The 26,379-nt window shown below is 48.6% G+C and overlaps 1 protein-coding gene across 1 annotated transcript; it reads left to right on the top strand.

The window, feature by feature from the left end:
* Nucleotides 1-517: 517 nt before the first annotated feature.
* LOC124647176 (F-box/FBD/LRR-repeat protein At5g22700-like) lies at nt 518-23,645 on the top strand. The gene is made up of 6 exons (XM_047187150.1): nt 518-619; nt 15,947-15,970; nt 21,416-22,324; nt 22,482-22,643; nt 22,731-22,884; nt 23,602-23,645. The coding sequence occupies exons 1-6, from the start codon at nt 518-520 to the stop codon at nt 23,613-23,615; spliced, it is 1,365 nt and encodes a 454-aa protein (XP_047043106.1). The 3' UTR covers nt 23,616-23,645.
* The last annotated feature ends 2,734 nt before the right edge of the window (nt 23,646-26,379 follow it).

Genomic DNA, 26,379 nt, shown 5'->3' with positions numbered 1-26,379 from the left:
TTTGGGATGTTACAGTCCTCCTCCGCCCGCGCGCCACCGCCGCCCACCTCCTCCCCGCCTTCTCCTCTTCCTCCTCCGCAGCCACCACCTACACCCCGGCACCCGACACGCCACGACCTCCACAAGACCCCACGGACTCCCAGTGGCCTCCCCCGAGCCAGACCCGAACATCGCAGGAGAGCCGGCGGCGGAAGCAGAAGAAGCAGCTGGAGCGCCGCTGGCAGTGCAGCGCCGTAGTCACCGCCCTCACGCCCGCGCAGGCCGCCTCCGTGGCGAGCACGCACGCGGATGCCACCAGCGCGCTCGACCTCCTCATCTTCCTCGCGCAGGAGCGCTCCGAGTACTCCCCGGACACCTTCACCGCGCTCGCGATGCGGCTCGTGGAGGCCCGCAGGTGCCCCGCCGACGTCGGCCGCGCCCGCGTCCACATGATCAGGGCCTGTCGCACCCTGCTGGAGATGACGCGGGCCAAGGATGACCTGGACACGCTCGCCCGGAATCCCGGAGAGGGCCCCGGATGGATCTCATGGCGTACGGCGCCCTGCTCGTCCAGCTCAACACCCTCGGCATGATTGATGTCACGCGCGCCAGACAACTGAGACAAGCATCCACGGGTGACGTAGATGAAGACAACATGGGGGGCGTGTTCCGGAACGGAAGGCGTAGTCTTTTTTTTTTTTGCAAAACGGGCCTAGTCTATTCAGATAGTAGGGTAATTACGGGGGCCACGTAATGTTGGCCAGTGCGAGGAGATGTTAAATGTGTCAGGTGTCGGGTACGTGAATTGTAAGTTCACCTCCCTGTAAGGACCCAGGCTATATTTACATAAGAGGAACTTCAATAGTATAGTCGGTTATTGACTATAAGCAAGATGCCAAGTCATATATATTTAATTTATAGCCAACAAATACAATAGTAGGATGGTCCACCTTTCATTGACACAACATGCCTAGGAGCACGTGCTAGAGCTGCTCTCGCATAAGAGCCCACTTAGGGCATCTCCAACCGAGCGACCCAAACGGACGCGCTGGGCCGTCCGTTTTGGACCGTTTGGATGGCCGAGCGGACACGCGGACAGCGGCCTGCGTCCGCGTGTCCGTTTGGGTCGCACGCTGCGCCCAACGCGGCGACCCAAAAAGACGCCACGTGGTTCGTCTTCCTTGCGCGGCGCTGCGCCATGGCAGGCCTCGACAGGACAGCAATGGTGGGCGGTGGAACGCGCGGGAAAGTTCCCGCGCACACCAATGTTCCCGCGCGCGCGAAAAGGCCATTGGCGCGCGCTCGCGCCCAAGTTTCCCGCCAGGCCGCCGGCTATAAAAGACGGCGGCGGTCACAGACCGCATCACAACACCCGCTCCGCCGTCCTCTCCCCCTCCACCTTCTCCGGCGCCCTCTCCGTTGGAGAGGCCGCGCATCCTGCTGTTGACGTCAAAAACCCACTGGCGGGCAGAGACGGGCAACACCGTAGAGCCGGGAACAACTAGGGCTGCGGCTGGCCCTAGTCCCTCTGAGCGACGGCCCGCAAAGCCTCCTGGTCGCACGCACCGATGTTTATCACAAGGGCGTGCCACCCGACCTATACCCGGTCGGGAAGGTGTGGATGATGCCTCGCTTAGTTTCTGCGCAGGGCACACACGTAAACGTTAAATACGAGCCTCGATCGGCTCTCGGGTTATCCCGTGAATCGGCTCAAAGAGCCGATCCACCCATGATTCAGACGGGGTGTCCGAATATATGGTGGTCCTGCTTGATCAAGGTAAAGCTGATTAGATCTACGACGATCTGGGGTTTTCACCGCATAATCGGATCATCCTACTCAGTTTCGGGCCTCGCGCTCGCGCACGGTGACCGTAAGCCGATCCTAGACAGGGCCTAAACACCAACACGAGGTTGATCCCCGGAACATCCGTTCTAGGACTAGCAAACGCCACCCTACATGCCGCTGGATCCTCCGACCCCTTGTAAGGCCTAACTATTGCAGATATTAAACTAATCCTTGTAGAACAAGGAGCAATCGTAACGGATCAGATCTACTAAACTATGATCAAGCGGGGTGCCGCCCCTACGCCTAAGATAGGCATAAGGGCGGCTAGACACGCAAGGGTTGCACTACGAAAGCATGCAGCATGAAGAACAATGCTAACCCTAACATGTCTAAGATAACTACGTTGCTCGCCATCAAAAAGGCTTCGAGCACGAGCAACGCCATGAACAACGGGGCAGGCTTGTGCTGCCTAGATCGCAAGATGCGATCTAGGCAGCATGATGCTTACCGGTAGAAACCCTCGAGACGAAGGAGTTGGCGATGCGCCGAGATTTGTTTGTGGTTGAACGTTGGTTGTTGTTTATTCCATAAACCCTAGGTACATATTTATAGTCCAGCGGACTTTCTAATGTGGGCGTGCACTAAACCGTGCACGAGTAAGATTCTATCTCTAAACTAAGATGCGATCTAATATGTTACAGATACACGGGCAATTAAGCCCAACTTGGTATAAAAGGCCGATCCACGTATTCCTTCTATATATATTCTTCAAGTCCATCTTGATCGCGGCCCACCTCCGACTTGGTCAAATTCTGGTGATAACACATGCCCCCCTGGTTTTGGAAATGACATTTCCAAAATCATTACGCTTTCTTTCGTCGGGTCATGTCATGGCAGAGCAGAACTGCCGCAGAATCTTCCATCATTACGCCTTGCCCCTTCCACTTCTCCACGTGGCCGTAAAATTTTCCTGTTGGGCAACATCTCCTCGGAAACTGCTGTGGCATTGAATCTTTCTCATATCCCCTTTATTTAACCGTTCTACACGGCTTGCGTCTCCTTCGTCCTCCTCGCATTAGCACCAAAAACCCCCCGTGCCGCCATGTCTTCTTCCTCTTCCTCCGAGTTCTCCTACGGGTCCGACTCCTCCCGCGAGACGCCGCCGGAAATTCGTGCCCCGGAAGACTGGGACGAGGAGAGCCATGCCTCCTCCATTTGGTCTGAGGACGACAAGTCCTTGACCAGCGGGGATGAAGATCTTCGGTTCCTCGCCGATGGGGAGCTCGGAGCCAAAAAGCGAGGACGACCAGTTCTCCTGGGACGGCTGCCCCACCTCTGAAGAAGAGGGAGAAGAAGACGACGACGACGACGACGACGACTCCCTCGAAGGCTACCCGCCGGCGAAGCGCCTCCGCATGTGGTGGGACGACGACAACAGCGATGACGAAGACGGGGATGAAGCCCCCGTAGAGGGCTACGGGAGTAGCGACGAGGAGCCCATCGGCAGCAGTGCCGATGAGAGTTCCGAGGATGACGACGAGGGCGTGATGGCCCGTAGATTAGGATCGACTAGTATAGGCCTAGCAGTAGTAGATTGGTCCATAGACCCTTCTTTTGTCCTTCCTTCTTTGAGTAATCGGTTCTCCCTTTGTAAGAAATCCTGTTTATTAATGAAGAAATTTCCCCAATTTGGCATTGTCGATTCCTTTTGAACCGATTCTCGATGAGCCGATGGCAATGACACAGCCGATCTTGGTAAGCTGGCGACTTGATCTTTGAGCAAGCGACTTTAAAAGAGCCCTGGAACCGTCTTGGATGCTCAAACTGATGACTCTGCAACAGAACACCGCTCTCCAAACCAGTTGTGTCGCAAGGCTAGCCGATTCCAACCAAATCGGCTCCCTAGAGCAATGACCTTTAGGGCGAGCTGCCCCCCGAGCCTTAGCGAAGGCGAACCAGCCACATGTGCCGACATTAGCCTTAACTCATGACGTAGCCCCAAGCAGAGAACCTTCCAGGTGAGCTGCCCCCCGAGTTTCTTCCGTTCTTCCTGCGCCTTGCCAGTTAGATCGGCTCCTTGATGTGCTCCATTCTTGACCTGATCTGCTCTTGGCCTTGCTATTGAAGAGAAGATCCGAGCTCTTATTCCTCTTGAGTCGATGGCCACGCATCGGCTTTCATATCCTTAAGTCGATGTCTGCTGCATCGGCTGTGCTTGAAAATTTTCGAATTTTCGGAATTTTGGCCGACTGGTGCATCGGCCCCCATACTCCAATACCCATCACCAAAAGATGAGACGCTTTCATTACATATCCTCGTATTTTATCCACCTGGGTGCCCCCCCGAGCCGATTCTGTCAAGAGAATTGATGGTATCGGCTCTGTTGGATAACATGTTGAACCCAGGCAGAACGGTAGGTGAGGATAATTTTGGCCGATTGCTGGAATCGGCCTCCACGTTGCTTGCTCGGTGAAGGTTTTGTAAGTTCCCTTCATAAATTTTTGGGGCCGATCACAAGGACCAGCCTCGCCACGTTTGCTCATTGACATGCTCTTGTTACTCGTTCAGGCCGGTCGATAAGACCAGCCCAATCTCTGACTTTATCATGTTGGCACGCTTGCTGTCGCCCACCTTGAATGCATCGTGTGATCGTGGAGCGCTAAGCTTCGTCGGAAGAACGAGCACCATGTTTGTGCCAGCCGATGTTTCATCATCGGCTTTCCTTTGCTTGGGGCGCCACTCCATTTTCCGTGGACGACCCTCTTCACCCAGGGTTCGCTGAACCTTCGCAGCCAGATCAGGCCTTGCTTTCCTCAATGTATGCAAGTATAACCTCTCGGCTTCTTCCAGGCCGCGCAATCGTTGAACCCTCGCGTTTCTGGGAACGGCTGAGTCCGTCGGGGCACCACCTTGGCCGGTGGTACCTGTCTTCTTCTTCTCCCTCGTCTTCTGAATCTTCGAGATCTTCCAACCGAGGGGACTCAGCTCGTTTGCTCTGTGGCGGGAGAGGTCCTAAGCGCTCGAACACGGACACGCTGGCTGCCTCCTTCTTCCGGTTGCATTCTGGGCAATTGCCGATTGTTGGTAATCGGCTCATTCCTGAATCCCAGCAGTGCCTGAAGAAAGGACAATCCCAGTGCTCGTCCTCGTCGTCTTGCTCCCTTGCCTTTCCCTGGGCACAACGCTCATGCTCCTCCTCATTGCGATTCTGCCGACGATGTCTTCTGGCTTCTCTGGCCAGACGAACTCTTTCATCACCGTCGCTGGACCGTCGGCGTTGGTCGTACTGACTCACATACTTGTTGAGGAGGTGATCAGAGAGGGGTCGCTGATATCTTATGTTCTTCACTTCTCCCTCTGTGACGTAGCGCTTGCCGTCTTGGCGGAGCCGATCGCGTGGAGCGGCTTCCTCCGAATCTTTGCTATGAGAGCAGCTGCCCTCATCTCCATCCTTGCCGGCGTGGTGTCCAAGATCTACCATGTTGATATTGCACGAGGAAACCCGGGCTGGCACCCGGCATGGCAAGCATACTCCACCATGTTCACGGCGGGGAAGGGCTGGGTATCGACCTTCATGGCGTACTTGGTTGAAAACTAGACGCCCGTTCTCTATCGCCGCTTGGATGTGCTGCCGCCATACCCTGCAGTCGTTGGTGGTGTGAGAGAACGTGTTATGCCATTTGCAGTATGGCCTTCCGTTCAGCTCTTGCGCCGTGGGGAATTTGAGACCTTCAGGTATCTTCAACTGCTTTTCCTTGAGTAGGAGGTCGAAGATTTGCTCAGTCTTGGTCACGTCAAAATCAAATCCCCTGGGCGGGCCCGGTGGCTTTACCCATTTGCAGGACACGGGGGTTCCTCCCCGAGTCCACTCAGCCACTGCTACTTCTTGGTCTCCCGCAGGAACTTCGTCCTCCTCTGCATCGACCAGGGCTACTGCACGCTTGAACTTGTCTTGGTACAGGTCCGGGTGGCGCTGTTCATATGCTGAAAGTTTCTGAACCACGTGCGCCAGCGAGGGATAATCTGCTTGGGAGGCCATGTCCTTGAGCTGTGTTGCAAGGCCCGCTACTGCCAACTCGACTGCTTCCTTTTCAGTTAAACGAGCCGAAAAGCATCGGTTCCTAATGGTCCTGAAGCGCTGGGCGTATTCTGCCACTGTCTCCCCGCGCTTCTGTCGTACTTGCGCTAGATCGGCAAAACCAGACATCGGAAGCCTCTGAGTGATATTGCTCATGGAATTGCTCTTCCAACTGCTTCCAAGTCTGGATGGAGTTCGGTGGTAGCGATGTGTACCACCCGAAAGCCGATCCTGTGAGGGACTGTGCGAAGAACCTCACGCGCAACTCGTCTGACGCTGAGATCGTGCCCAGCTGTGCCAAATATCGGCTCACATGCTCGATGGAGCTGGAACCATCTGATCCACTAAACTTCGTGAAGTCCGGGAGCCGATATTTGGGTGGCAGCGGGATCAGTTCGTAGCTGTTGGGGTACGGCTTGGTGTAGCCGAACACCTTCCTTTTCGGCATCATACCGAACTGATCTTTCAGAATTGGACAGATCTGATCCGCTGTGATGGCTGTAGGTGTCGAACCCTGAAGATTCGCCGGGGTGGCATACTTAACCAGCCATGCTTGCTTTTCCGGTTCTAAGCCAACCGGCAGGAGCTGGGCCTTGGAGGTTCGTCGGGGTGGCGTACTTAGCCAGCCACGATTGCTTGTCAGGATCGGCTCCTGACGTTCCTCCTGCCGTCCCAGAGGCCGCTGATATTGCAGCCTGGTTCGAGAGTGCCCAGGCGTTGCAATCTGGTATGTATGCGCACGTGTATCCGTGCGGGATCTCCTTAGGCGGCTCAGGTAGGAATTGGTAGTCCCTAGGATCACCACCATCCTTGTAGACGACATATGCCGATGAGTTCGGCAGTTCCGGTGCTACCCATGCGAACGGCTGGGGCTGGAGCGGCATCTCTCCTTTGAAAGTCCCCAGAGCCGGTCCCGACGGGGAGTACCGGTGACTCATGATTTCCTGGACGACGCGCGAGCGACACGCTCCAAGGTGTTCACCAGGCTCTCAGAGTGGCGGTGTAGCGAATGAGCCACCATGTAGTTGATCTCCTGCCGCAGCGACCTGGTGCGTTCTTCTGACGGAGCGGATAGGTCCACTCCATCGAGCGCGCCTTCGGGTGTGAAACCCTTCCACCTGACGCCATGGGTGCGGGTTCGGTGGAAGGAGCCGATGAGTTCGGCTTCGAGGGTTGCCTTGATCTCGTCATGTTTCTTCTTGAGCTCATCGGGCGGATCCGCGTACGTGACCGGAGTGTCTTCCGCCATCTCGGATGTGGATGGCGATGTCGTGGATGTCGTCGACCGTCCCACCGGGCGTGCCGAGAATGTGTTGACGTCGAAACCCACCGGCGGGCAGAGACGGGCAACACCGTAGAGCCGGGAACAACTAGGGCTGCGGCTGGCCCCAGTCCCTCAGAGCGACGGCCCGCAAAGCCTCCTGGTCGCACGCACCGATGTTTATCACAAGGGCGTGCCACCTGACCTATACCTGGTCAGGAAGGTGTGGATGATGCCTCGCTTAGTTTCCTGCAGGGGCACACACGTAAACGTTAAATACGAGCCTCGATCGGCTCTCAGAGTTATCCCGTGAATCGGCTCAAAGAGCCGATCCACCCATGATTCAGACGGGGTGTCCGAATATATGGTGGTCCTGCTTGATCAAGGTAAAGCTGATTAGATCTACGACGATCTGGGGTTTTCACCGCATAATCGGATCATCCTACTCAGTTTCGGGCCTCGCGCTCGCGCACGGTGACCGTAAGCCGATCCTAGACAGGGCCTAAACACCAACACGAGGTTGATCCCCGGAACATCCGTTCTAGGACTAGCAAACGCCACCCTACACGCCGCTGGATCCTCCGACCCCTTGTAAGGCCTAACTATTGCAGATATTAAACTAATCCTTGTAGAACAAGGAGCAATCGTAACGGATCAGATCTACTAAACTATGATCAAGCGGGGTGCCGCCCCTACGCCTAAGATAGGCGTAAGGGCGGCTAGACACGCAAGGGTTGCACTACGAAAGCATGCAGCATGAAGAACAATGCTAACCCTAACATGTCTAAGATAACTACGTTGCTCGCCATCAAAAAGGCTTCAGCACGAGCAACGCATGAACAACGGGGCAGGCTTGTGCTGCCTAGATCGCAAGATGCGATCTAGGCAGCATGATGCTTACCGGTAGAAACCCTCGAGACGAAGGAGTTGGCGATGCGCCGAGATTTGTTTGTGGTTGAACGTTGGTTGTTGTTTATTCCATAAACCCTAGGTACATATTTATAGTCCAGCGGACTTTCTAATGTGGGCGTGCACTAAACCGTGCACGAGTAAGATTCTATCTCTAAACTAAGATGCGATCTAATATGTTACAGATACACGGGCAATTAAGCCCAACTTGGTATAAAAGGCCGATCCACGTATTCCTTCTATATATATTCTTCAAGTCCATCTTGATCGCGGCCCACCTCTGACTTGGTCAAATTCTGGTGATAACACCTGCAGGCCACGTGGGCCAAGCTCTCCCTCGCCGCCCGGGCCAGGTTTCCGCGGACGGCCGAGGAGGAGCGCGCGGACTCGCGGTGGGTCGCCAACGACGAGGCGCTCAGCGTCGCTGCCGAGGCGGCAGCGAAGAAGAAAGGGGACGCAGAGATGGTGGAGGCGGCCGCGGACGGCTGGCACGAGACCGCGGACGGCTGGTACGAGGCCGCGGAGGAGGAGCCCATCGACGAGGAGGACCTCGCGCTGGCGAACATCAACGCCGCCATCGAGGAGCGTCTCACCGACCTCACGCGCGTGACGAAGGAGCACGAGGCCACCTGCCGGGCCGGCCGCCGCCGGTTAGGCGACCTCCTCGGGCAGAAGAACGAGCTGCTCGCTATGCGAGCAGCCCGCCACCTCATCCAGATGCCCTCGCCCGAGCGGCGCGCCCGGGAGGCGGCTGCGTCGGCGGAGCGCGGCCGACAAGAGCGCATGCGCCGTCGGAACGAGAACCACGAGGCCCAGGCCGCCGGCCGCGTCCGCCTGGAGGCGCGCACCCCTGTGGAACGCGCCGCCCTGCAGGAGCTGGAGCTATGCGGGAAGCGGATGGTGCCGCCGCAGGAGGCGGAACGCGAGCGAGCCTGAGGCGCGCAGACGGAAAGGAGGAGGATGAAGGCCTCCGCCGCGCCACCCAGCTCGTAAGCTGGAGTGGGATCCTCACGCGTACAGGCCGCCCGCGTCGAGTGAAATCCACGGCCCCAACGGCGAGCCGGCGAGTAGTCGCCGGCGAGGCCGCCGGCCCCGTACGTATTAGGATAGAAGTAGTAGACTAAAAAAATGTAATGGGTTCTTTTTAATGAGAAAACTTATTCATGTCTATGAGACGCGGGCTGATACGTCACCGACGTATCGATAACTTCTTATGTTCCATGCCACATTATTGATGATATCTACATGTTTTATACACATTATATGTTATTATTATGCGTTTTCCGGAACTAACCTATTGACGAGATGCCGAAGTGCCAGTTCCTGTTTTCTGCTGTTTTTGGTTCCAAAAATCCTAGTAAGGAAATATTCTCGGAATTGGACGAAATCAACGCCCAGGGTCCTATTTTTCCACGAAGCTTCCAGAAGTCCGAAGGGGAAACGAAGTGGGGCCACGAGGTGGGGACACAGTAGGGCGGCGCGGCCCAAGCCCTGGCCGCGCCGGCCTAGTGTGTGGCCCCACCAGGACTCCACCGACCTTGCCCTTCCGCCTACTTAAAGTCTCCGTCGCGAAAACCCTACCACGTTCGACGAAACCAGAGAAAACCTTACATAGCCGCCGCCATCGCGAAGCCAAGATCTAGGGGATGGGAGTCTCTGTTCCGGCACGCCGCCGGGACGGGGAAGTGCCCCCGGAAGGCTCCTCCATCGACACCACCGCCATCTTCATCAACGCTGCTGTCTCCCATGAGGAGGGAGTAGTTCTCCATCGAGGCTCGGGGCTGTACCGGTAGCTATGTGGTTAATCTCTCTCCTATGTGCTTCAATACAATAATCTCATGAGCTGCCTTACATGATTGAGATTCATATGATGATGCTTGTAATCTAGATGTCATTATGCTAGTCAAGTGGGTTTTACTTATGTGATCTCCGGAGACTCCTTGTCCCACGTGTGTAAAGGTGACTGAGTGTGGCTGTATTAGCTTAGTGAATGGCATAGTGAAGTGCTTATTTATATCCCTTTATGATTGCAATGTGTTTTGTATCACAATTTATCTGTGTGCTACTCTAGTGATGTTATTAAAGTAGTTTATTCCTCCCGCACGGTGTAATGGTGACAAGTGTGTGCATCGTGTAGTACTTGGCGTAGGCTATGATTGTGATCTCTTGTAGATTATGAAGTTAACTATTGCTATGATGGTATTGATGTGATCTATGCCTCCTTTCGTAGTGTGAAGGTGACAGTGTGCATGCTATGTTAGTACTTGGTTTGGTTATGTTGATCTGTCATGCACTCTAAGGTTATTTAAATATGAACATCGAATATTGTGGAGCTTGTTAACTCCGGCATTGAGGGTTCGTGTAATCCTACACGGTTAGTGGTGTTCATCATCCAACAAGAGAGTGTAGAGTCTAGCATCTATCTATTTATTCTGTTATGTGATCAATGTTGAGAGTGTCCACTAGTGAAAGTATGATCCCTAGGCCTTGTTCCTAAATACTGCTATCGTTGCTTGTTTACTGTTCTACTGCATCTGTATTGTCCGCAATATTACCACCATCAACTACACGCCAACAAGCACTTTTCTGGTGCCGTTGCTACTGCTTATATTTATTCATACCACCTGTATTTCACTACCTATTCGCCGAACTAGTGCACCTATTAGGTGTGTTGGGGACACAAGAGACTTCTTGCTTTGTGGTTGCAGGGTTGCATGAGAGGGATATCTTTGACCTCTTCCTCCCTGAGTTCGATAAACCTTGGGTGATCCACTTAAGGGAAACTTGCTCGCTGTTCTACAAACCTCTGCTCTTGGAGGCCCAACACTTTCTACAAGAATAGAAGCACCCGTAGACATCAAGCACTTTTCTGGCGCCGTTGCCGGGGAGGAAAGGTAAAGTACTTTTCTGGTGCCGTTGTGTGTGTGCTCGAAGCTATTTCCTTTAGATCCTGCAATTGCATCTTTTTGTTTCTTGTTTACACTAGTTAGGCATAATGGACAACAATGAGCTTCTTATTCTATTTCCTGATTTAAGACATGGATGGTTTGATGCGAAAATTAAAAAACCTATGGAACATATTAGTATGAACGCTTTGAACACCATTGTTGCTAATGATATGGAAAATTCTAAGCTTGGGGAAGCTGGCTTTGATGAGCATGATATTTTTAGTCCCCCAAGCATTGAGGAGAAAATTTACTTTGATGATACTTTGCCTCCTATTTATGATGATTATAATGATATTGGTCTTTTAGTACCGCCTGTTATGGAGGATAAATTTGATTATGATTACAATATGCCTCCTATATTTGATGATGAGAATAATAATGATAGCTACTTTGTTGAATTTGCTCCCACTAGAACTAATAAAATTGATTATGCTTATGTGGAGAGTAATAATTTTATGCATGAGACTCATGATAAGAATGTTTCATTTGATAGTTATATTGTTGAGTTTGCTCATGATGCTACTGGATATTATTATGAGAGAGGAAAATATGGTTGTAGAAATTTTCATGTTACTAAAACACCTCTCTTTTTGCTGAAAATCTTGAAGCTGCACTTGTTTTATCTTTCTATGCTTGTTGCATCATGCTTCATGAATTTGTTTATTTACAAGATTCCTATGCATAGGAAGCATGTTAGGCTTAAATTTGTTTTGAATTTGCCTTTTGATGCTCTCTTTTGCTTCAACTACTATTTCTTGCGAGTGCATCATTAAAACTGCTCGAGCCCATCTTAATGGCTATAAAGAAAGCACTTCTTGGGAGATAACCCATGTGTTTATTTTGTTACAGTACTTTTATTTTGTATTTGTGTCTTGGAAGTTGTTACTACTGTAGCAACCTCTCCTTATCTTATTTTATTGCATTTGTTGAGCCAAGTAAAGTCTTTGATAATAAGGTTGAAACTAGATTTGGATTACTGCGCAGAAACAGATTTCTTGCTGTCACGAATTTCGATCTACCTCTCTGTAGGTAGCTCAGAAAAATCTGCCAATTTACGTGCATGATCCTCAGATATGTACGCAACTTTCATTCAATTTGAGCATTTTCATCTAAGCAAGTCTGGTGCCTCTTTAAAATTCGTCTTTACGGACCGTCTCGTTTTGACAGATTCTGCCTTTTATTTCGCATTGCCTCTTTTGCTATGTTGGATGGATTTCTTTGTTTCATTAATGACCAGTAGCTTTGTGCAATGTCCAGAAGTGTTAAGAATGATTGTGTCACCTCTGAACATGTGAATTTTTAATTATGCACTAACCCTCTAATGAGTTTGTTTCGAGTTTGGTGTGGAGGAAGTTTTCAAGGGTCAAGAGAGGAGGATGATATACTATGATCAAGAAGAGTGAAAAGACTAAGCTTGGGGATGCCCCATTGGTTCATCCCTGGATATTATAAGAAGACTTAAGCATCTAAGCTTGGGGATGCCCAAGGCATCCCCTTCTTCATCGACAAATTATCAGGTTCCTTCTCTTGAAACTATATTTTTATTCGGTCACATCATATGTACTTTACTTGGAGCGTCGGTTTGTTTTTGTTTTTGTTTTTGTTTGAATAAAATGGATCCTAGCATTCATTGTGTGGGAGAGAGACACGCTCCGCTGTTGCATATGGACAAATATGTCCTTAGGCTTTACTCATAGTATTCATGGCGAAGGTTGAATCTTCTTCGTTAAATTGTTATATGGTTGGAATCGGGAAATGCTACATGTAGTAATTCTAAAATGTCTTGAATAATTTGATACTTGGCAATTGTTGTGCTCATGTTTAAGCTCTTGCATCATATACTTTGCACCTATTAATGAAGAAATACATAGAGCTTGCTAAAATTTGGTTTGCATAATTGGTCTCTCTAAGGTCTAGATAATTTCTAGTAAAGAGTTTGAACAACAAGGAAGACGGTGTAGAGTCTTATAATGTTTACAATATGTCTTTTATGTGAGTTTTGCTGCACCGGTTCATCCTTGTGTTTGTTTCAAATAACCTTGCTAGCCTAAGCCTTGTATCGAGAGGGAATACTTCTCATGCATCCAAAATCCTTGAGCCAACCACTATGCCATTTGTGTCCACCATACCTACCTACTACATGGTATTTCTCCGCCATTCCAAAGTAAATTGCTTGAGTGCTACCTTTAAATAATTCAAAATTTATCACCTCTGATTTGTGTCAATGTTTTATAGCTCATGAGGAAGTATGTGGTGTTTATCTTTCATTCTTGTTGGGCAACTTTCACCAATGGACTAGTGGTTTCATCCGCTTATCCAATAATTTTGCAAAAAGAGCTGGCAATGGGATTCCCAGATCCCAAATTAATTAACCTAAATAGACACTCCTCCATGGTATGTGATTGTTGGACGGCACCCGAAGGATTCGGCTAGCCATGGCTTGAGAAAGCAAAGGTGGGGAGGAGTGTCATCATAATAAAACTAAAATAAAAAGGCACTCCTTCATGGTATGAGATTGTTGGCAGGCACCCGAGGATTCGGTTAGCCATGGTTTGTGAAAGAAAGGTTGGAAGGAGTGCCCACCCAAAAATAAAAATAATTCATGGGAGCCGCTCTTTGAAGGTTTGTCTGGCAAGGGGGTTAGAGTGCCCACTACCATTCGTTGACAACAACAAACACCTCTCAAAATTTTACTTTTATGCTCTCTTTATGTTTTCAAAACCAAAGATCTAGCACAAATATAGCAATCAATGCTTCCCTCTGAGAAGGGCCATTCTTTTACCTTTTATGTTGAGTCAGTTCACCTATCTCTCTCCACCTCAAGAAGCAAACACTTGTGTGAACTGTGCATTGATTCCTACATACTTGCATGCACTTGTTATATTACTTTACATTGACAATATCCATGAGATATACATGTTATAAGTTGAAAGCAACCGCTGAAACTTAATCTTCCTTTGTGTTGCTTCAATACCTTTACTTTGATTTATTACTTTATGAGTTAACTCTTATGCAAGACTTATTGATGCTTGTCTTAAAAGTACTATTCATGAAAAGTCTTTGCTTTATGATTCAGTTGTTTACTCATGTCATTACCATTGTTTTGATCGCTGCATTCATTACATATTCTTACAATAGTATGATCAAGTTTATGATGGCATGTCACTCCAGAAATTATCTTTGTTATCGCTCACTCGCTCGGGACGAGCAGAACTAAGCTTGGGGATGCCGATACGTCTCCGACGTATCGATAATTTCTTATGTTCCATGCCACATTATTGATGATATCTACATGTTTTATACACATTATATGTCATTATTATGCGTTTTCCGGAACTAACCTATTGACGAGATGCCGAAGTGCCGCTTCTGTTTTCTGCTGTTTTTGGTTCCGGAAATCCTAGTAAGGAAATATTCTCGGAATTGGACGAAATCAACGCCCGGGGTCCTATTTTTCCACGAAGCTTCCGTAAGTCCGAAGGGGAAACGAAGTGGGGCCACGAGGTGGGGACACAGTAGGGCGGCGCGGCCCAAGCCCTGGCCGCGCCGGCCTAGTGTGTGGCCCCACCAGGACTCCACCGACCTTGCCCTTCCGCCTACTTAAAGTCTCCGTCGCGAAAGCCCTACCACGTTCGATGAAACCAGAGAAAACCTTCCGCAGCCGCCGCCATCGCGAAGCCAAGATCCGGGGGACGGGAGTCTCCGTTTCGGCACGCCGCCGGGACGGGGAAGTGCCCCCGAAGGCTCCTCCATCGACACCACCGCCATCTTCATCAACGCTCGCTGTCTCCCATGAGGAGGGAGTAGTTCTCCATCGAGGCTCGGGGCTGTACCGGTAGCTATGTGGTTAATCTCTCTCCTATGTGCTTCAATAGAATAATCTCATGAGCTGCCTTACATGATTGAGATTCATATGATGATGCTTGTAATCTAGATGTCATTATGCTAGTCAAGTGGGTTTTACTTATGTGATCTCCGGAGACTCCTTGTCCCACGTGTGTAAAGGTGACAAGTGTGTGCACCGTGTGGGTCTCTTAGGCTATATTTCACGGAATACTTATTCACCGTTATGAATGGCATAGTGAAGTGCTTATTTATATCCCTTTATGATTGCAATGTGTTTTGTATCATAATTTATCCGTGTGCTACTCTAGTGATGTTATTAAAGTAGTTTATTCCTCCCGCACGGTGTAATGGTGACAAGTGTGTGCATCGTGTAGTACTTGGCGTAGGCTATGATTGTGATCTCTTGTAGATTATGAAGTTAACTATTGCTATGATGGTATTGATGTGATCTATGCCTCCTTTCGTAGTGTGAAGGTGACAAGTGTGCATGCTATGTTAGTACTTGGTTTGGTTATGTTGATCTGTCATGCACTCTAAGGTTATTTAAATATGAACATCGAATATTGTGGAGCTTGTTAACTCCGGCATTGAGGGTTCGTGTAATCCTACACAGCTAGTGGTGATCATCATCCAACAAGAGAGTGTAGAGTCTAGCATCTATCTATTTATTCTCGTTATGTGATCAATGTTGAGAGTGTCCACTAGTGAAAGTATGATCCCTAGACCTTGTTCCTAAATATCGCTATCGCTGCTTGTTTATCGTTCTCACCGCATCTGTATTGTCCGCAATATTACCACCATCAACTACACGCCAGCAAGCACTTTTCTGGTGCCGTTGCTACTGCTTATATTTATTCATATCACCTGTATTTCACTATCTCTTCGCCGAACTAGTGCACCTATTAGGTGTGTTGGGGACACAAGAGACTTCTTGCTTTGTGGTTGCAGTGGTTGCATGAGAGGGATATCTTTGACCTCTTCCTCCCTGAGTTCGATAAACCTTGGGTGATCCACTTAAGGGAAACTTGCTGCTGTTCTACAAACCTCTGCTCTTGGAGGCCCAACACTGTCTACAAGAATAGAAGCACCCGTAGACATCACGGGCCAGGGGCAGACAAGGGGCGGACGCGAGCGGCCAGCCATCGGCGTCCGCGGCCACGCAAACTCGACCCAGATTTGGGCCGGATTTGGGTCGTCCCGGACGCCGCGGCCGTCCGTTTTAGGGATGGGTCCGCGCGCTGGGCCGCGTTTTTGTCCGGTTGGACCCATTCGGACGCGCGGGCGCGGGATGGGTTGCCCCGTTGGAGATGCCCTTACATCTCTCCTCTTCTCTCTCCTCCAACTAGATACAAATATATTATTTTAATCCTTGTAGCTAGCTGACTAGGAATTATTGTACTTGCTCTAAGATCACAGAGCATCTCCAGATTTTACATGGAGAACCCTAGAGGGAAAAGGTAAAACGTGATCGGGGCTTTTTGCTGCTCCACCATGGAAAATATTACCAGTTGCGGCGGACACGGCGAAGTTGGATGCTAGCGACGAGAGTCTGGCGCGGTGGCTCGTTGGAGAAGAAATCCCCGCGAAGTTCCAGCGCGGTGGCTCAACGGCGGCACAAGCTCCGACACGGCAGTGCTAAGCGTAGGCTCGGGACTCGATGGCGGCACTAAGCGGGGAAGACGAAGTTAGTGCAAGTAGGGGTGAACGAGAGTGACTTCCCCCCGGTGCGGTATTTATAGGGTATTTATAGGGATGAGTGGATATTCGCATCCTGTGATCGGAACGCAAGCGACGCACTATTGGATTGATGTCACGTGTCCCAAAATATATTTTACCGTTTGAGTTGCTCTATCGAGTGCCGATTTAGGCGCAGCGTAGTTTTCGTCCCACATTCCAGGTAAGATCGCGATAAATAACTTCCATTTAAAGAGATGACATTTTCGTGAAGTGGTCGTTGGAAAGAATATTCCACGGCTCTTAATCGTTGGATAACACTTTGAAGAAGACAATAGGCGGAACCTAGAGATTGAGTGTAGAACCGCCTTGACAATGCCCAACGTGTTATAGATATACTTGGTATATGCATATTTGGTAGTATATGATTGTAATCTAAACCTACCTTATCTCTAGAAGAGCCTTCTTAACGTCCAAAATTTGTACCCCTATATATACTCGCCCGAGAGGCTCAACATCCATCATATTCTGCATATCTTTATATCATCTGAAATGTGCAAAAAAAATACAAAATTCGGTGCTAAAAATAAGACTTATGTGAAGATAAATTTTCTCTTTTGACATAGACCACAAAAAGTATCCGTTTTCGCAAAACTTGACGAGCACATATATTGTGGCTGTAGAATTTTTGTCAAAAAATTTCAACACTTTGAAATATGTGTGGTATAGAGATCGTATGCACCTGTAAGCCGAATTGAATTTATGTGCGGGTTTCTTGGCTTCAATTTGCTACGAACAGTCGACTGCTTACATAAAAATTTCGGTAATCGCCGGAATAGAGAAATGGACATGTACTTCTCGTAGAAAAAACGTAGATCAGAGAAAATTGAGGCGTTATTGGCATGGCTTAGACAAAAAAAACACAACTGCATCTCCCCACTTGTAATTGGGTGAAGGGCCGACACGACCGGGCACGCCAGCTGTGGTACCGCTCCCCACTTGTAATTGGGCTAGGGCCGACATGACCGGGCCAGCAGTGTGCCCCCTCATCATCTGGGTTACAAGTTCGCGCCACCGAACTCAGCTAACCATTTTTCCAAACTTCGCTATATAAACTGGTCGTAATGCTCGTAGCGTTCCGAGGTGGGACTATTTCCGCTGAACGACCAGCACCAAAGGCTCTGAGAGAGAATATTTACCGGGCCTGAACACAGGCCGTCCTCGTCGTCGAAAGAAACGGGTTCGCATAAATTGGCGACCTCCGCGACGCGACCACCGGAACTGCCCCCGCCTCCTTCCGGCGATGTGTAGCTCGACCTCGACGGCGACCCCTCCCCTTTCCCTGCGGCCGTGACTCCCCTCCTTCCTCTCCCTGGATCCTCCCCCCACTCTGCTTCTCTGTCTTAGTGGATCTTGATTTCCTGATGAACACACCCAGGACGTTGAGTACCCTTTCTCGTTGCTGCAGCCACCTCGCTCCACCAGCAGCATCAGCTAGAGCCAACAGACAAGAACCAGCGTCGGCGGCAAGAAGAGGTCGCTGCTCCTAGATTTCGCACCTACGCAAGCTGCAGGCGAGAGCAAACACCCCACCTCTCCAGGACTGCAGGAGAGAGGCTCTCCTTCGCTCCCTAAACGACGACTGGATTTTCAACTGTTTTTGGCATATTTTTCAGTTGCTCTTCTCCTATTAGTACTTCAGTGAAAGTAACCATGGCACTTCACATGTAGTAGTTCATCATTTGCAGATTATTTGAATTTCTTTCGGAAGTTTAGAGATATATTTCATATAGCTATATTTGATTTGATAGTATATGATTTGTAATCTTTACCTTCTACATTACCATAGTCTTCTTAGCCTTCAAATCTATACTTCTATATATACTCGCTCCATAGGCTTAATATAACATCCATCACATTCCATCATTCTACATGGTAGCAGCCGCAAGATCCTAGACCTAGCCGCTGCCATACGCGCTTCCGCTCGCCCCGCCTCGGGAGGTCGATCTTCATGATCTCCGCTGAGGGCCACGCGGACCGTAGCAGGGTTTGTACGTTGATCCGTCATCTACTGCCCTGGTGAGTCTTTTTCCGATCTCCATGATCGGTTTTTCTCACCGCCGGTCACTTGGCCGGTTCTTCCTTTTTGGTTTATCGATCTATGATGATTGGATTGAGTCGCCGACCATCATCGTTATCACGCGCCTCTATTATGACAGCGGCATCGACAGTCCACACCCGCGGATCCCTGCCTCCCTCGGCAGGCTGTCGCGGTCTCTACGTCGGGGTGTCGTAGCCCTCGGCGGCTGTTGCGCCTACCTCGGTAGGCTATCGCAGTCATCACGTTGCGTCTGTCCTTGTCGTCATCGCCCGGGACATCACCAACAACCTCGTCAACGACTCCGATCTCCGGCGCGTCGTCCCCACCATGGCACGTCCAACACCACCGTCGGTCTGGTCAACCGATCTCACGCACATCTCCACCAAACACTTCCCGAGCACGCGCCTACCTCCGATCGAGCATTGGGCTGCCGCTGTGTCTCCCCTTCGGGCAGCAGAGCCGCCGCCTTTTAGTCCATGCTACCGGCCTCTGACGCGTCTTCCGAGGCATGTACGTCGATGGTGGCCTTCTGCCGCTGCACCGGCTCGCGCCCTGCAGCTACGTCGTCCCCTTGGGTCATGATGTCGCTGCATGCATCGTGCTTCGCCACCCCCGCGCCGCCTCCCTTGGCCCGGGTCGCCGTCGTCCGCACGTGGTCTTCTTTAAGTAAAGAAAGACTACCAGGTATTTTCATGAACAAAAACATTTAAAGTAAAGAAAGACCACCAGAAGCAAAGAGTTTTAATTCCCTTTGCTTTCTTCACATATTTAAAACTTGATCTAGATAGTAGTTATTGTTTTATCTCCATCCACTAGTCATAAAATGTATGGGACAAATGCATCTACAACATAAAATAGGTAATGTAAACCTCAAGTAGGCAGAGTATGCTTCAAACTTTGTTTCAACGTAGCCATAGACTAATAGACTAATATAGTGCTTCATGTCTCACTAAATTGGAATTGGTAATGCTAAAGGACAATTAAATGCATCTATACATGTCTCTGTAATACTCAAAGACCATTGGTAGCATGATTGACCAATCCACTTAGATCAAAGCTTCTTGTTAGCACTTCATGTTCCTGCTTAGATCAAAGCTGACAAGGTACACTACTTGTTCTGGTTTAGGTGGCCTTTTCTTCTGACAAGGCCACGCGCGGTTGGCGGAAGCTGAGGTTACAGCCGGTGAGTGTGGCGGGGTTCTGCGACTAGTGGAGCTGCCGGCGAGAAGTGGGGCATGGCCGGAGACAACGTCTTGACACCCCGCGTGCGCGGAGCAGCTAGTTGGATCGCTAGATCTCCGACAAGGAGCTTGTGCAGGGCGCGTGATCTCTAGCGAGGAGCTGAACATTTTTTTTGTAAACATTGTAATATATTGTAAACATTGCTTTTGTAATATAATAGTAGAAAGCAACAGTCGTTAATTTTCTTTTTATAAACATTATAATGTATTGTAAACATTGCTTTTGTAATATAATAGTAGCTAGCAGGCAGCAGGGCGTGAAATTTTTTTTTTGTTTTACCAAATTAATAGCGGTATGACTTTAGAGTGGTATAACTTCCCTATGATTCAAATACCGAGAAAAGTAAATATAGAGTATTAAACTTTAAGACATCGTCTTCCCATATTTTTTTTTTTTGGGAAACAGGAGGACTCAGCTGCGAGTTTTATTAATTAAATAATAGATACATCGTCAGTTAACAAGAAAATGATTAAAATAGGCGGATCATCTACCCAAACACAGACGAGAGTGAATCCGTCTCTCTCTGGATAAGCAATCAGCAACAAAGTTTACTTCCCTATTAAAGAAACAAAATTCACAACTAGAAAATAGTAGAAGCTTGGATGTAAATATCATCAAAAAAAGAAGCCACCACTGTCGAGGGGAAACTTCCCGTCTGGAAGAGTTCTAGTCACCTATAAACAATCGGATTGAATAATAGTACGCGAAAAGCCCACCTTATTGGCTAATGCAATGTCTCTGCTGATCGTTTAAGCTTCTAAGATATTTGCATCGATGGCATATTGGACCGAATTATTACATGCGGTGACAAATCGCCCGTGATCATCTCTGATGACCGCTCCTGTTCCACCGGTAAGATTTTCTAAATTGAAACTTGCATCAACATTGATCATAACGTGTCCTTCTTTTACTTTTGTTCATACACTCTTCTTATTCACTGAATTCTTTTTCATTGCTCTTATATTATTTTATGTAATTACTTAAATGGACATCGCGATAATTGAACTTGTAGGTACTTTCTCACCATGTACAAGTTGGCGACGCATCCACCATATATAACAGGAGCCTGTAAGAATCAACCGCCTATCAATTCTTCAAGAATAGCACTACCAGCTAGCATTGTATCTTCTATCTTACAAGCTAGTACAAGTTTCCTCCAAACTACCAAAGCATGATCACAGCCAAATTGTGTAGGAGATTTTCAACCATTAACCTTTTTATCCTTTACTTTTGATAGGGGAGAGAAATGTGCTTGGTACATGTGGGGGACCGAAAATTTCCTTTCTAGGCGTGGGGACCACTCTTCTCTATTTGAGGAAAGGGCACTATTTAGCTTATACAGTGCGCACTCACTGTGGATCTGCGTCCATAATTTTATCACAGATCTTTATCGTGATCCGGTGTTCTCTATGTAGTCCATCCTCCGATTCTCGTCTTCCTCGCGACTGGACTTGTCGGCAGCCAGGTGAGGTGGGGGTCCGGTGCTCCGCTGCCGCAAGGCATCGATCTGTTCTTTCCATCCCATCCAATTCTCTCCACCCTTGCATCGTCTGACCGTTTGTTGCCTCGCAGCCCCGACCACGCCCGTCACCTGTTCGACGGAATGCCTCGTAGGAAGAAGCGCCAGAGTGCACCACCGGTGAGCGTCGCCGACCGCATCGGCACCCTCCCCGATAGTCTCCTCCACCACGTGCTCTCCTTCCTCCCAGTGCAGGCCGTCGTGCGGACTTGCGTGCTCGCCCGGCGGTGGCGCCATCTTTGGAGGTCAACCACAAGCCTGCGCATCGTCGGCCTTGACGATAATTACTATGTTGATGTCGAAGAACTCCGGAAGTTCGTGGACCATTTTCTGATACTGCGTGAGCGCACCGACCTAGACCTTGTCGAGATCAAATTCAATGAATTCTGTGAAGAAGACCAACCCTATGTGAAAACATGGGTCCGTTTCGCCTTGATGTGCAAAGTCCGCAGGCTCACCTTTCATGTTCGTGGATCTCAATATCTCTACCTAGACCTGCCTCTTGTCTCTCGGCATCTGAGAACATTAGACCTTGATGGTGTAGGCCTACCACTACCAGAGACCTTTCTTGATTTTGGTAGCTGCCCAGTATTGGAGGATCTGAAGATAAGTCATTGCATTATAAATGCTTGTAGGATATTGTCCCATTCCCTAAAGCATTTGAGCATCTATTGCTGCCACAACGAATTCAATTGCCGGATCCATGTTTCTACTCCGTGCCTTGTCTCTCTGAAACTTGATCATTTTACTGGTAGAACACCGTTACTTGAAAACATGGCGTTGCTAGAGAGTGCAGATGTGTATCTTAGTGATTACTGCAAAGATGTCTGTCTGAATTATGACTCTGGTGTTCTCTGTGGATCTAATAATAATGCATGTCAGAATTGTGTTCCTATTGAAGACGATTGCAGCAGAGAATGTGTTCTTCTGGGTGGTATCTCAAATGCTAAATACCTGAAGTTGCTACCTGGGAGTAAAACGGTATGGCACCCATCTTAAATCCTTTATTTTATGTCCCTTTTGTGTTCCAATATCTACATTGTTGCTGGACATCAGCGAAAAAACAGGTTAGATGTGCATCATTCACATTGTGAGTATTGGTTACTTGATTTTCTGACTTTTCGTATTTTCTTTCCAGTTCGTTTTCACAAGAGATTTGAAACACTGCCCCACATTTATCAAGTTAAAGACTTTATTGCTCAACGAGTACTGGTGCGAGGCTCCTGATTTGGATCCACTAGCTTGCATTCTGAAAAACTCACCAGTTCTAGAGAAGCTCACGCTTCAACTTTTTTCCGAGGTATAAATCTTCTAATTGGACAATTGCTGCAATGTTAAAGTTATTATTAATTATCCATCCTTGTTAAATGTTCTTTTCTTACCATAGGGACCAAATCATAAAGTGGAAATTAAAGGACGCTACAGTTCAATGGAGCGACCGTCTGCAATATCTGAGCACCTTAACATAGTTGAAGTCAAGTGCAGTGTGGTCGACGAGAGAATTCTCAAAGTTTTGAAGTTCCTGTCTGCACTTAACATCTGTAAGCTAACCATAACACGTTCCATGCTCCCTGTATTCTGAAATTAGTTTTCATGTGTGGGGAAGAAACTAAGAAAGCAAGTAGTGAAGACGAAAATTCTGAATTATGTAGCAAGGACAGTTCATAGGGACACCAAGATATTTTACTCATGATTTGTTTTTTGCCCACTTCTGGTGAGGCACCAAAAGAAAAAAAGAAGATTATAAGACATTTATTTGCTGTGGAAAAAATTCCTTATTGTTTTGTTTGATATAATAGGCTGACTAGATTTTGAACAGCTCCTTTCCCTTATGGGTTGACTTATTTGGCACTCAGTTTGCTTATCGTTCCAGCACTAAATTATTTGCCATTTTTAGACTTGCCTGGGAAGTCTTCACAGCTTGCATAACACATAACATATATAGTAATGTAGATTGTCATTGCTTGTTTCACATTTTGTTTATATATATGAAGTAACTGATAACATTTTCTGCAGTCTCTTTTTGGAGCAGTTCAGTTAGATCTTTTTTGTTAGATTACCATCCAGAAATGTCCATAGCAATTATAAACAAAGTGTGTGTCCAAATTCATGTTTCTATAAGTTGCACTTGGCAAAGTGAATCTGCTTCATATTTACTGAACTCTTTACTAGTATCTTCATTTTCATTGTTGTAACTGAGATTTCTTTCTCAATGCAAATACACCAGACTCTTATAGTGTCTTTTCATTTGTGTACAGGCTTCATTTTCTGAGTAAGTGTGACAAGATCTGGGCTGCCTGTGGATCTACCATCCCTCCTTGGCTATTCAGAGATCCAAGGCTTAAGCGTATATGCTGTGTGGATGTTTCTATCTTGTTTTATTTTCTTGTGCATCTTATGCTGATTTGAGGTACGGTGTAGAATCCGTGATGCATACAACTTATGAACTCTAGAGAGTGAAGACTGCAGACCATCTGGCTAGACTTCGCTTTACCGTATCCTGTAATATCTATTGCACTTTCGGTTCATGCTTAATTTACTTAGCTCTGAAGACTGGTTAGTACTCTCTTTGCTTTGGTGCATAACTCATTCTGTTATGGTGTTATGCGTTTTTTTTTCGGTGTGTCAAGATTTTGATGTTTGGAAAAGTGAAACAAGAGGTGTTAGGTTCCATTTGGGCTGGATACCAAATCTGTTGTTTGTTCGATGTTTCTCCTATGCAGAGAAAACTGAAAACGAGCTGCAGTTCTAAACATATGTTACCAGCAAGGGAAAGGGGGGTACCCTGTAGTTGCTAGAGAAAATTGCATGTACCAGCAACTCTTGGGGCAAGTTTTGCACACACTAGTGACTTAAATTTCCTTTTGCACAGACCAGCAACTCTAGACGCGATTCATTGCAACAGCTGTTAATGATCCAATTGCAGAGTTTAACAACATATCTAACAACAGAAGCCCACTATGAGGTGACCTGGCTGCCAACTTGGAGAGGGATCTCTCGGGCTGGTACAATTGAATCCTAAAATCGGCCGGTTGCGTTTGTTTGCTTCGACTCGTGGACACGAAAATGATCAATTTTTACCGCGCGCCGGTTTGCGCATGGGTGTGCCTCCAACCACCCGACGCATATTATTTTTCCAACATTTTTTTCTTCAACTGAAAAGCATAATTTACATACGAAACAAAGGAAAACAAGAAGGAACAAGGCCTCTAGACTACTTGTTGCCCCTCGGGGTGGTTGACGGCCCGGCCCCGCTGTTGCCTCCCTCCCTCCTTGACTTCTCCGCCGTCCACCGCTCCATCCACCGTGCGGTCGTCGAGTTCAGTGGGCCGCCGCGTCCTCCAAGCAGTCGCTGCCGCATGGCCTCGTTGGCGTCATCTTTGGCCTTCCTTAGCGTCTCGAAGGACACGACTAAGGCCTTCTACTCCGCCACCTTATCCTTCGGGCCAAGCCCGCTCCAGTCAAAGGCGGTGGCGTCGTTTGAATCCTCCTATGCGGCTGCCGCCTCCCTGCAGTGTTGCTGCTCTGGTCACTATGCTCCCAAGCTTGCAGTCAAACCTATGTGTCCCTTCCACATATCAGATTACAACCATCAAATTTTGGTTCTATTGGCGCATTATAATATCCACAAATTTGTGCCGCTTCGGTCTACTAGCGGAAAGATTGGAAGGAGATAAGGAACTCCTAGCCCAACTCTACTACGTGGACCAGTGCCATCTCAAGCCTTCTTCCACCGCCCCGTCGTCTTCGGTGGTCGCATCGAGGCCCCGCCACTGCTTGGGTTCAAAGGGAAAGGGTCAGTTTTCTTTCTCATTTTCCTAAAGGGCATCTCCAAGTACCCAACGCAAATGGACACTTAGCGACCGCGCGGTCGAAAAATGCGCGTACACCCAGGCCCAGCGGCCAGATGCCAACGAGGCGCTGCCGGCAGCGGCTACTCGAGGACGTGGCTGTCCACTGAGCTTTGGCGACCGCACGGCAGATGGAGCGGCGGGCGGTGGAGAAGTTGAGGAGGGAGGGAGACAACGGCGGGGCTGGGCCATCAACCACCCCGAGGGGCGAACAAGTAGTCTAGGGACCTTGTTCCTTCTTGTTTTTCCTTTATTTCGTATGTAAATTATGCTTTTCAGTTGAATGAAAAAATATTGAAAAAATAATATACGTCGGGTGGCTGGAGGCACACCCACACGCGAACGGTCACGCGGTAAAAAATGACCATTTTCGTGTCTACGTACCAATGCAAACGAACTCGCAATCGGTCGATTTTAGAATTCAATTCGCGTCGTCCATGTACCAGCTCGGGAGATTCCTCTCCAAGTTAGCAGCCAGGTTTTTTTTCGAAATGGGGTATAGCCCAGCCTCTGCATCAGATTGATGCACATGGCTTTTGTAGATATGTTGTTAAACTCTATAATTGGATCATTAATAGCTTGTTGCAATGAATCACGTCTAGAGTTATTGGTCTGTGCAAAAGGGAATTTGAGTCACTGGTTTGTGCAAAACTTGCTCAAATAGTTACTGCTACATGCAATTTTCTCTAGTTGCTACTTCCAGGGTAATATCAGGACTTGTTCAGAACCTCTTGTTTCACTTACAAGTACCAACCTTTCCAGGTTTTCAATATTAGGCAAATTTTACATGATTTAATTTTTTACCTGCTTTGAACCATACATATAAGAAAAAAGAATTGGATTGAGTTTATAATAGCAGTTTTGCTATTTCTGAACCAATGTTGAGAACTGGCCAATCCAACTTCGGCATTCATGTAGGTGACGCCCCGTAGGAGGCTCGTGCGCTGCAGGTGGGGGCGCTCTCAACACCTCATGTACGAGCGCAACATATCTACGGAGGCTGCTGATAGGCGATTCACAGTGACGCCCCGTTGTATGTATGGCCGGATCCTCTTGCGTAGAGCACCTCGTGTACGAGCGCACCATTTATTTCCTTGCCCTCGTGTTTTTCCCCTTCTTCTGACTCACTGCGCTTGCCACCTACTGGACGAAGAGGAGGCAGTTAGGCACCACGGCCACGGCCAA

This window comes from Lolium rigidum, chromosome 4, assembly GCF_022539505.1.
Source record: "Lolium rigidum isolate FL_2022 chromosome 4, APGP_CSIRO_Lrig_0.1, whole genome shotgun sequence".
Classification (NCBI taxonomy): Eukaryota; Viridiplantae; Streptophyta; class Magnoliopsida; order Poales; family Poaceae; genus Lolium; species Lolium rigidum.
This window is presented reverse-complemented; position numbering and strand designations above follow the sequence as displayed.